Source organism: Oncorhynchus masou, chromosome 32 (assembly GCF_036934945.1).
Source record: "Oncorhynchus masou masou isolate Uvic2021 chromosome 32, UVic_Omas_1.1, whole genome shotgun sequence".
Lineage (NCBI taxonomy): Eukaryota > Metazoa > Chordata > Actinopteri > Salmoniformes > Salmonidae > Oncorhynchus > Oncorhynchus masou.
The window spans coordinates 93842226-93854427 of record NC_088243.1 but is presented as its reverse complement, the minus strand read 5'-3'; the positions used below and the strand labels follow the sequence as shown (position 1 = coordinate 93854427).

Genomic DNA, 12202 nt, shown 5'->3' with positions numbered 1-12202 from the left:
TCGAGAGCATCTTGACAGGCTGCATCACCACTTGCTACGGAAATTACACCACCCTTAACCGCAAAGCGCTACAAAGGGTGGTGTGGACATCTCAGTCCATCACTGTGGCTCAGCTCCATGCCATCTAGGACCTCTGTACCAGGCGGTGTCAGAGGAAGGCCCGAAGAATTGCCAAAGACTCCAGCCACCCTAGTCATAGACTGTTCTCTCTGCTACCGTCCAGACCAACAGGCTCCGAGACCACTTGTTCCCCCAAGCCATGGGTTAGGGTTGGTACCGGGGCAGTGCTGGTACAGGGGCAGTGCTGGTACAGGGACATATCATCCTACTCTACTGTCAAACTGAAATTCACCATACATGATCATATATCCATACTGAGGCAGGGGGACTCTACCCACCCGGACAGCCCCATCTCCAGGGGGACTCTACCCACCAGGACAGCCCCATCTCCAGGGGGACTCTACCCACCAGGACAGCCCCATCTCCAGGGCAGTGGGTCCCAGGTAGAATGGCAGAGAGGACCCCTCACCCTCTACTCCCCCCCCCCTGCCTCACCCTCTACTCCCCCTGCCTCACCCTCTACTTCCCCTGCCTCACCCTCTACTTCCCCTGCCTCACCCTCTACTTCCCCTGCCTCACCCTCTACTTCCCCTGCCTCACCCTCTACTTCCCCTGCCTCACCCTCTACTTCCCCTGCCTCACCCTCTACTTCCCCTGCCTCACCCTCTACTTCCCCTGCCTCACCCCTATTCTAGGGTTAGGCGTTACCCACCAGGATAGCAGAGACCAGCCCCATCTCCAGCGCAGTGGGTCCCAGGTTGAAGACAATGGCAGAGAGGACGAAGGAGATGCCCCTGGTGCCCCTATCAATGGCCTTTGACAACGCCCCCGTCTGGCGGGACAGGTGGAAGCCCAGGTCCAGGCTGTGGAGGTGCAGGAACACGTTCTTGGCGATACGCCGGATGGAACTCTGGGCCACCTTCCCAAACACGGCGTTCCGCAGCTCGTTGAAGAGGGCCGAACCGGCACGGGACACACCGTCTGGGAGAAGAGAAAGAAGATTTCATCAGAGAAAACAGCACGCCAGCCTCTATACCAATCAGAGACAAGGGGATATACAGATCAATTGATGTGGTTGTACTTGGCAAGTCACTTCCCAGTCCAGACCAGGATGTGTAGTAACAGAGACCGTCCCAGACCAGACCAGTCCAAGCCAGGCTGTATAGTAAGAGACCGTCCCAGACCAGACCAGTCCAGGCCAGGCTGTGTAGTAACAGAGACCGTCCCAGGCCAGGCCAGGCCAGGCTGTGTAGTAACAGAGACCGTCCCAGACCAGTCTGTGTAGTAACAGAGACCGTCCCAGACCAGTCTGTGTAGTAACAGAGACCGTCCCAGGCCAGGCCAGGCTGTGTAGTAACAGAGACCGTCCCAGTCCAGGCCAGGCTGTGTAGTAACAGAGACCGTCCCAGTCCAGGCCAGGCTGTGTCGTAACAGAGACCGTCCCAGTCCAGGCCAGGCTGTGTCGTAACAGAGACCGTCCCAGTCCAGGCCAGGCTGTGTCGTAACAGAGACCGTCCCAGTCCAGGCCAGGCTGTGTCGTAACAGAGACCGTCCCAGGGCAGGCCAGGCTGTGTAGTAACAGAGACCGTCCCAGGCCAGGCCAGGCTGTGTAGTAACAGAGACCGTCCCAGGCCAGGCCAGGCTGTGTAGTAACAGAGACCGTCCCAGGCCAGGCCAGGCTGTGTAGTAACAGAGACCGTCCCAGGCCAGGCCAGGCTGTGTAGTAACAGAGACCGCCCCAGGCCAGGCCAGGCTGTGTAGTAACAGAGACCGTCCCAGGCCAGGCCAGGCTGTGTAGTAACAGAGACCGTCCCAGACCAGGCTGTGTAGTAAGAGACCGTCCCAGGCCAGGCTGTGTAGTAACAGACTGTCCCAGGCCAGGCTGTGTAGTAACAGACTGTCCCAGGCCAGGCTGTGTAGTAACAGAGACCGTCCCAGGCCAGGCCAGGCTGTGTAGTAACAGAGACCGTCCCAGGCCAGGCCAGGCTGTGTAGTAACAGAGACCGTCCCAGGCCAGGCCAGGCTGTGTAGTAACAGAGACCGTCCCAGGCCAGGCCAGGCTGTGTAGTAACAGACCGTCCCAGGCCAGGCCAGGCTGTGTAGTAACAGAGACCGTCCCAGGCCAGGCCAGGCTGTGTAGTAACAGAGACCGTCCCAGGCCAGGCCAGGCTGTGTAGTAACAGAGACCGTCCCAGGCCAGGCTGTGTAGTAACAGAGACCGTCCCAGGCCAGGCCAGGCTGTGTAGTAACAGAGACCGTCCCAGGCCAGACCAGGCTGTGTAGTAACAGAGACCGTCCCAGGCCAGACCAGGCTGTGTAGTAACAGAGACCGTCCCAGGCCAGGCTGTGTAGTAACAGAGACCGTCCCAGTCCAGACCAGGCTGTGTAGTACAGAGACCGTCCCAGGCCAGGCCAGGCTGTGTAGTAACAGAGACCGTCCCAGGCCAGGCCAGGCTGTGTAGTAACAGAGACCGTCCCAGGCCAGGCCAGGCTGTGTAGTAACAGAGACCGTCCCAGGCCAGGCTGTGTAGTAACAGAGACCGTCCCAGGCCAGGCTGTGTAGTAACAGAGACCGTCCCAGTCCAGGCTGTGTAGTAACAGAGACCGTCCCAGTCCAGACCAGGCTGTGTAGTACAGAGACCGTCCCAGGCCAGGCCAGGCTGTGTACTAACAGAGACCGTCCCAGGCCAGGCCAGGCTGTGTACTAACAGAGACCGTCCCAGGCCAGGCTGTGTAGTAACAGAGACCGTCCCAGGCCAGGCCAGGCTGTGTAGTAACAGAGACCGTCCCAGGCCAGGCCAGGCTGTGTAGTAACAGAGACCGTCCCAGGCCAGGCCAGGCTGTGTAGTAACAGAGACCGTCCCAGGCCAGACCAGGCTGTGTAGTAACAGAGACCGTCCCAGGCCAGACCAGGCTGTGTAGTAACAGAGACCGTCCCAGGCCAGGCCAGGCTGTGTAGTAACAGAGACCGTCCCAGTCCAGGCCAGGCTGTGTAGTAACAGAGACCGTCCCAGTCCAGCCAGGCTGTGTAGTAACAGAGACCGTCCCAGGCCAGACCAGGCTGTGTAGTAACAGAGACCGTCCCAGGCCAGGCCAGGCTGTGTAGTAACAGAGACCGTCCCAGGCCAGGCCAGGCTGTGTAGTAACAGAGACCGTCCCAGGCCAGGCCAGGCTGTGTAGTAACAGAGACCGTCCCAGTCCAGCCAGGCTGTGTAGTAACAGAGACCGTCCCAGTCCAGACCAGGCTGTGTAGTAACAGAGACCGTCCCAGGCCAGGCCAGGCTGTGTAGTAACAGAGACCGTCCCAGGCCAGGCCAGGCTGTGTAGTAACAGAGTGAGGCCAGTCCCAGGCCAGGCCAGGCTGTGTAGTAACAGAGACCGTCCCAGGCCAGGCCAGGCTGTGTAGTAACAGAGACCGTCCCAGGCCAGACCAGGCTGTGTAGTAACAGAGACCGTCCCAGGCCAGGCCAGGCTGTGTAGTAACAGAGACCGTCCCAGGCCAGGCCAGGCTGTGTAGTAACAGAGACCGTCCCAGGCCAGGCCAGGCTGTGTAGTAACAGAGACCGTCCCAGGCCAGGCCAGGCTGTGTAGTAACAGAGACCGTCCCAGGCCAGACCAGGCTGTGTAGTAACAGAGACCGTCCCAGGCCAGGCCAGGCTGTGTAGTAACAGAGACCGTCCCAGGCCAGCCAGGCTGTGTAGTAACAGAGACCGTCCCAGTCCAGACCAGGCTGTGTAGTAACAGAGACCGTCCCAGGCCAGACCAGGCTGTGTAGTAACAGAGACCGTCCCAGGCCAGGCTGTGTAGTAACAGAGACCGCCCCAGGCCAGGCCAGGCTGTGTAGTAACAGAGACCGCCCCAGGCCAGGCCAGGCTGTGTAGTAACAGAGACCGCCCCAGGCCAGACCAGGCTGTGTAGTAACAGAGACCGCCCCAGGCCAGACCAGGCTGTGTAGTAACAGAGACCGTCCCAGGCCAGGCCAGGCTGTGTAGTAACAGAGACCGTCCCAGGCCAGGCCAGGCTGTGTAGTAACAGAGACCGTCCCAGGCCAGCCAGGCTGTGTAGTAACAGAGACCGTCCCAGGCCAGGCCAGGCTGTGTAGTAACAGAGACCGTCCCAGGCCAGGCCAGGCTGTGTAGTAACAGAGACCGTCCCAGGCCAGGCCAGGCTGTGTAGTAACAGAGACCGTCCCAGGCCAGGCCAGGCTGTGTAGTAACAGAGACCGTCCCAGGCCAGGCTGTGTAGTAACAGAGACCGCCCCAGGCCAGACCAGGCTGTGTAGTAACAGAGACCGCCCCAGGCCAGACCAGGCTGTGTAGTAACAGAGACCGTCCCAGGCCAGGCCAGGCTGTGTAGTAACAGAGACCGTCCCAGGCCAGGCCAGGCTGTGTAGTAACAGAGACCGTCCCAGGCCAGCCAGGCTGTGTAGTAACAGAGACCGTCCCAGGCCAGACCAGGCTGTGTAGTAACAGAGACCGTCCCAGGCCAGGCCAGGCTGTGTAGTAACAGAGACCGTCCCAGGCCATGCCAGGCTGTGTAGTAACAGAGACCGTACCCAGGCCAGGCCAGGCTGTGTAGTAACAGAGACCGTACCCAGGCCAGGCCAGGCTGTGTAGTAAACATTTTATTCCAACACGACACACACAGGGATGGACACTGCTGTATTCCACAAAACATCACAACTACTGCTCCTAAATACAATGTCAGAATGTTAGCTCAACTGTTGTTGAATCAGTCATTCAGCGATCTGCAGTATTCTACAGGCCAATGAAACCAGCAGCAACATTGGTGAACAACAGGGGGCTTTCATCTCAAGGCCAGAGACAGCAGAGGCTTGTGTCATGCTAGCTGTATGTGTGTGTGTGTGTGTGTGTGTGTGAGACTAGCTGGCTGCCAGCAAACTAACATGGTTCATTAGTTTGGGTTGGCTCAGTTCATTAGAGCTGACAGCAGCAGTCCGAGTGATGGTTTGGGTTGGCTCAGTTCATTAGAGCGGATTTCATCAAGGCCATCTCTACCTTCCCGGTCACCCTAGACCCACTTCAATGTGCATACCGTCCCAATAGATCCACAGACAATGCCGTCACACTGCCCACTGCCCTACCCCATCTGGACAAGAGGAATACCAATTAGAGGTCGACTGAAGAATTTGGGACGATTTCAAGTTTTCATAACAAATCGGTAATGTAAAATCGTAAACGATGACATTGCAATCCACGAGGAAAGTACGTGGCAGGCTGACCACCTGTTACTCGAGAGCAGCGTCAAAAGGACATCGTTTCTGCAAGGAGGCAAGGTAAGTTGCATTAAACTTATCTTGTAAAAAACAAATCAATCTTAACATAATCACGAGTTAACCTAGTGACATCATCAACCATGTGTAGTTAACTAGCTTGTCCTGCATTGCATATAATCGATGCGGTCGGTGCCTGTTCATTTATCATCGAATCACAGCCTACTTCAACTTTGCTAAACGGGTGATGATTTAACAAAAGCGCATTCATTGCACAAATGTAACTAACCATAACACCAATGCCTTTCTTAAAATCAATACACCGAAGTATATTTTTTTAAACCTGCATATTTAGTTAAAAATAAATGCATGTTAGCAGGCAATATTAACTAGGGAAATTGTGTCACTTCTCTTGCGTTCAGTGCAAGCAGAATCTATGCAGTTTGGACAGCCTGGCTGGTTGCGAATTGTGTGACTCACTAACATACACCGCAAATCATTTGCCAGAATTTTACATAAATATGACGTAACATTGAAGGTTTTGCAATGTAACAGCAATATTTAGACTTATGGATGGCACCCGTTAGATAAAATACAGACCGGTTCCATATACCACTGAAAGAATAAACGTTTTGTATTCGAAATGACAGTTTACAGATTTCACCATATTAGTGAACTAAGGTTCGTATTTCTGTGTGTTTATTATATTATAATTAAGTCTATGCGCTGTTTATGACTTCAAGTCTATCAACTCCAGAGATTAGGGGCTAGCATTACTATAGTGCCTATAAGAACATCCATTAGTCAAAGATGTATGAAATACAAATGGTATAGAGAGAAATAGTGCTATAATTTCTATATTAACTACAACCTAAAACTTCTTACCTGGGAATATTGAAGACTCATGTTAAAAGGAACCACCAACTTTCATATGTTCTCATGTTCTGAGCAAGGAACTTAAACGTTAGCTTTCTTACATGACACATATTGCACTTTTGCTTTCTTCTCCAACACTTTGTTTTTGCATTATTTAAACCAAATTGAACATGTTTCATTAATTTGAGACTAAATAGATTATGTATTATATTAAGTCAAAATAAAACTGTTGTTTATTCAGTATTGTTATATTTGTCATTTTTTACACATACATAAAACTGCAGATTAATCTGCTTTTTTTGGTCCTCCAATAATCGGTATCGGTGTTAAAAAATGATAATCGGTCGACCTACAATACCAATGCTGTTAACTAAAGTTAGAAAGTTAAGTTCCTCGGTGTACACATCACTGACAAACTGAAATGGTCCATCCACACAGACAGCGTGTTGAAAGCGCACAGCACCTCATTAGGCTGAAGAAATTTAGCTTGGCACCCAAAACCCTGACAAACTTTTACGGATGCACAATTGAGAGCAACCTGTCGGGCTGCATCACCGCCTGGTACGGAAACTTTACACAGGTGTGTATATGTTGTGAAAGTTAGATATTACTGCACTGTCCAAGCTAGAAACCCAAGCATTTCACAACACCCGCAATAACATCTGCTAAACACGTGTATGTGACCAACACAATTTGATCAGCAGTCAGCACCAGTTAGGGAACGGGTATCTAGTCAGTTGTACAACAACGCATTCAACTGAAATGTGTCTTCCGCATTTAACCCAACCCCTCTGAATCAGAGGGGTGCGGGTGGGCTGCCTTAATCGACATGCACATCTGAGTTCATTAGAGCGGTTTTCATCAGCAGTCAGAGCCAGAGGAGGCAGAGCCAGAGGAGGCAGAGCCAGAGGAGGCAGAGCCAGAGGAGGCAGAGCCAGAGGAGGCAGAGCCAGAGGAGGCAGAGCCAGAGGAGGCAGAGCCAGAGGAGACAGAGCCAGAGGAGGCAGAGCCAGAGGCGGCAGAGCCAGAGGAGACAGAGCCAGAGGAGACAGAGCCAGAGGAGGCAGAGCCAGAGGAGGCAGAGCCAGAGGCGGCAGAGCCAGAGGAGACAGAGCCAGAGGAGACAGAGCCAGAGGAGACAGAGCCAGAGGAGACAGAGCCAGAGGAGACACTAGGTTTGATATACTTATAGTTGAATGGTTCCCTATCCCAGATAATCTAGAATCTGACTCCTGGACTGTGATAACAATATTCTGTTCCAAGATATTCAAACACTTTTTTTTGTGCCTTTCTGGTTTGTGAAGAAAAGTAGTTGGGACTTACAACCAATAAGAACAGCGGTTGCCATGGTAGCCACGGTGTTGGGGGCGTCGCTCAGGTTCAACATGTGTCCTGACAGTCCGTTCAGCTCATCCACAGCATACTTAAACATGAAGGGAACCATCACGTTGGTCATCTAGAGAGAGTGAGAAACAGGAGTGGTGAAAACAGGAATGTCCACTCTGATGGTAGAAGCTCGGTGCAGTAAGGCTGGCTGTGTGTGGGCTTGTATTACTATCCTGATGGGGATAGATACCCTGAAATTCCAGATAGTGAAACAAGGAAAGGTCAACACTACATAGGTAAGCGAACGGTTCCAGACTGCAGATAGGATCTATCGACCTCTATATCTACGTGGCATTCAGAAAGTAATCAGACCACTAGACTTTAGTTATATTTTTTTTACTCAATCTACACAATACCACATAATGACAGTGAAAAAAGGTTTAAACATTTTTGCGAATTTACTTACAAAAGTATTCAGACCTTTTGCGATGAGACTCAAATTAGCTAAAGGTGCATCCTGTTTCCATTCATTATCCTCAAAATGTTTCTACAATTGTTTAGAAAATAATAATAATTTAAAAGGGCATAGATTAGCTTTAATATTGCAGATATATGGGGTATTGGAAATGCTACAGTCTATGTTTTGTAAATATAAATTCAGCAACAAAAAAAATATACATTTTTCAGGACAGTCTCTCAAAGAATTCGTAAAACCTCAAATAACTTCACAGATCTTCATCGTAAAGGGTTTAAACAGTTTCCCATGCTTGTTCAATGACCCATGTCGGCGCCAACAGAGATGGCCGACTCGCTTCGCGTTCCAAGGAATCTATGCAGTATTTCGTTTTTTTTTTACGTGTTATTTCTTACCCCAGGTAATCGTAGGTTTCATTACATACAGTCGGGAGGAACTAAGTTCCTCGGCGTACACATCATGGACAAACTGAATTGGTCCACTCACACAGACAGCGTCGTGAAGAAGGCGCAGCAGCGCCTCTTCAACCTCTGGAGGCTGAAGAAATGTGGCTTGTCACCAAAAGCACACAAACCTTTACAGATGCAAAATCAAGAGCATCCCGTCGGGTTGTATCACCGCCTGGTACGGCAACTGCTCCGCCCACAACCGTAAGGCTCTCCAGAGGGTAGTGAGGTCTGCACAACGCATCATCGGGGGCAAACTACCTGCCCTCCAGGACATCTACAACACCCGATGTTACAGGAAGGCCAAAAAGATCATCAAGGCCAACAACCACGTGAGCCACTGCCTGTTCACCACGCTATCATCCAGAAGGCGAGGTCAGTACAGGTGCATCAAAGATGGGACCGAGAGACAGAAGCTGTTTTTCAGTCTCAAGGCCACCAGACTGTTAAACAGCCACCACTAACATTGAGTGGCTGCTGCCAACATACTGTCTCAACTCCAGCCACTTTAATAATGAAAATTGATGTAAAAAATGTATCACAATGCCACTTAATGTTTAATACCCTACATTACTCATCTCATATGTATATACTGTACTCTATACCGTCTACTGCATCTTGCCTATGCCGTTCTGCACCATCACTCATTCATACATCTTTATGTAAAAGTTTGTGGAAGATTAGAGTAACATCTCGCAGCAAGAACTGGCAAATCTGATGCAGTCCATGAGGAGGAGCTGTTCAGGAATTTTACGTCTTGAAGCTATTAAGAAGTATTTTAAACCTAGAGATGGTGCTCCGGTACCGCTTGCCATGCGGTGGCAGAGAGAACCGTCTATGACTAGGGTGGCTGGAGTCTGACAATTTTTTGGGCCCTCCTCTGACAGCGCCTGGTATAGAGGTCCTGGATGGCAGGAAGCTTGGCCCCAGTGATGTACTGGGTGGTACTGTCGTGCCTTGCAGTCAGAGGCCGATAAGTTGCCATACCAGGCAGTGGTGCAACCAGTCAGGATGCTGTCGATGGTACAGCTGCAGAACGTTTTGAGGATCTGAGGAACCATGCCAAATCTTTGTCGTGCCCTCTTCATGGCTGTCTTGGTGTGTTTGGACCATGATAGTTTGTTGGTGATGTGGAAACCAAGGAACTTGAAGCACTAAAGCCGCGTCAATGAGAATGGGGGCGTGCTCGCTCCTACTTTTCCTGTAGTCCATCTCCTTTGTTCACGTTGTGGGAGAGGTTGTTGTCCCGGCACCACACTGCCAGGTCTCTGACCTCCTCTCTATAGGCTGTCTCATCGTTGAGGGAGAGGTTGTTGTCCCGGCACCACACTGCCAGGTCTCTGACCTCCTCCCTATAGGCTGTCTCATCGTTGAGGGAGAGGTTGTTGTCCCGGCACCACACTGCCAGGTCTCTGACGTCCTCCCTATAGGCTGGCTCATCGTTGAGGGAGAGGTTGTTGTCCTGGTACCACACTGCCAGGTCTCTGACCTCCTCCCTATAGGCTGTCTCATCGTTGAGGGAGAGGTTGTTGTCCCGGCACCACACTGCCAGGTCTCTGACCTCCTCCCTATAGGCTGTCTCATCGTTGAGGGAGAGGTTGTTGTCCTGGTACCACCAGGTCTCTGACCTCCTCCCTATAGACTGTCTCATCGTTGAGGGAGAGGTTGTTGTCCTGGTGCCACACTGCCAGGTCTCTGACCTCCTCCCTATAGGCTGTCTCATCGTTGAGGGAGAGGTTGTTGTCCCGGCACCACACTGCCAGGTCTCTGACCTCCTCCCTATAGGCTGTCTCATCGTTGAGGGAGAGGTTGTTGTCCCGGCACCACACTGCCAGGTCTCTGACCTCCTCCCTATAGGCTGTCTCATCGTTGAGGGAGAGGTTATTGTCCTGGCACCACACTGCCAGGTCTCTGACCTCCTCCCTATAGGCTGTCTCATCGTTGAGGGAGAGGTTATTGTCCCGGCACCACACTGCCAGGTCTCTGACCTCCTCCCTATAGGCTGTCTCATCGTTGAGGGAGAGGTTATTGTCCTGGCACCACACTGCCAGGTCTCTGACCTCCTCTCTATAGGCTGTCTCATCGTTGAGGGAGAGGTTATTGTCCTGGCACCACCAGGTCTCTGACTTCCTCCCTACAGGCTGTCTCATCGTCGTTGGTGATGAGACATACCGTTGTTGTATCATCAGCAAACCTGGTGTCGGAGTCGTGCCTAGCCATGCAGTCGTAGGTGAACAGGGAGTACAGGAGGGGACTGAGCACGCACCCCTGAGGGGCGGTAATCATTTAGCCAGGTTACCTTTGCTATCTTGGGCACAGGGACTATGGTGGTCTGTTTGAAATATGTATAGTGGGCTCCAAAATTACTGGCACCCCTGACTGCACAAATAGTTAAAAATATATAATTATAGAGAAAGTCAAAATACCAACATGTGACAAATACTGTACTTAATGTTTCAATGGAACACACTAAAATAAGTTATTGATTACATTTTTTTTTAAATCAATGCGCTCCAAATAAAGGTTTCACAATTAATGGCACCCTTATAGATGATTGTCAATAACATCTACCAAAATTAAACCAGGAATTAAATTCCACTTATTTAATTTGAGCTAAGTCTTAAGGAACTATAATGGGCCCTTACATCACTTCCTGTTTCACTCGGCTATCAAAATGAGTTAACAGGCATGGAATATCCCTTTGCCAGCCAACACCATGAAGAAAACCGAGGAACTGGCAGTTCGAAAGAGACAGATGGTCGTAGACCATCATAAATCTGGTAATGGCTACAAGAAGATCCACAAACGATTGAATATACCACTGAGCCCTGTCAGGGGAATTATTTAAAAAATATAAAGATATGGAACAGTTGAAAACATCATGGGTAGAGGACGCAAGTGCAAGGCCTTGGGGTCACCAGGTTTCAACAAGCACCTTCGGACACCACCTTCTCAAGGCTCTTTGGAAGGGCTGCCAGAAGAAAGAGCCCTTTCTGACCTCGAGACAGACGCTTGGAGTCAAACGGCATTTAAATTATGACTGGAAGAAGGTGCTCTGGTCCGAAGGGACCAAAATTCAACGTTTTGGTCAGAAACAGCATCAGCATGTTTGACGTCAAAACTTAGATTCATACAAGGAGAGGCACCTCATGCCCACGGTGAAACAGAGAGGCACCTCATGCCCACGGTGAAACAGAGAGGCACCTCATGCCCACGGTGAAACAGAGAGGCACCTCATGCCCACGGTGAAACAGAGAGGCACCTCATGCCCACGGTGAAACAGAGAGGCACCTCATGCCCACGGTGAAACAGAGAGGCACCTCATGCCCACGGTGAAACAGAGAGGCACCTCATGCCCACGGTGAAACAGAGAGGCACCTCATGCCCAAACAGAGAGGCACCTCATGCCCACGGTGAAACAGAGAGGCACCTCATGCCCACGGTGAAACAGAGAGCACCTCATGCCCACGGTGAAACAGAGAGGCACCTCATGCCCACGGTGAAACAGAGAGGCACCTCATGCCCACGGTGAAACAGAGAGGCACCTCATGCCCACGGTGAAACAGAGAGGCACCTCATGCCCACGGTGAAACAGAGAGGCACCTCATGCCCACGGTGAAACAGAGAGGCACCTCATGCCCACGGTGAAACAGAGGGCACCTCATGCCCACGGTGAAACAGAGAGGCACCTCATGCCCACGGTGAAACAGAGAGGCACCTCATGCCCACGGTGAAACAGAGAGGCACCTCATGCCCACGGTGAAACAGAGAGGCACCTCATGCCCA

At 51.5% G+C, this 12202-nt stretch overlaps 1 protein-coding gene across 1 annotated transcript in view; it reads right to left on the bottom strand.

Annotated features, from left to right (window-relative positions):
- Positions 1-12202, bottom strand: part of abcb7 (ATP-binding cassette, sub-family B (MDR/TAP), member 7) — a 58269-nt gene that overhangs the window by 26297 nt on the left and 19770 nt on the right. The window contains exons 5-6 of the mRNA XM_064955488.1: positions 7493-7625; positions 773-1041 (exon numbers count right to left, since the gene is read on the bottom strand). Of these exons, the coding sequence (XP_064811560.1) occupies positions 773-1041; positions 7493-7625 (402 nt within the window). The remainder of the gene's footprint in view (positions 1-772; positions 1042-7492; positions 7626-12202) is intronic.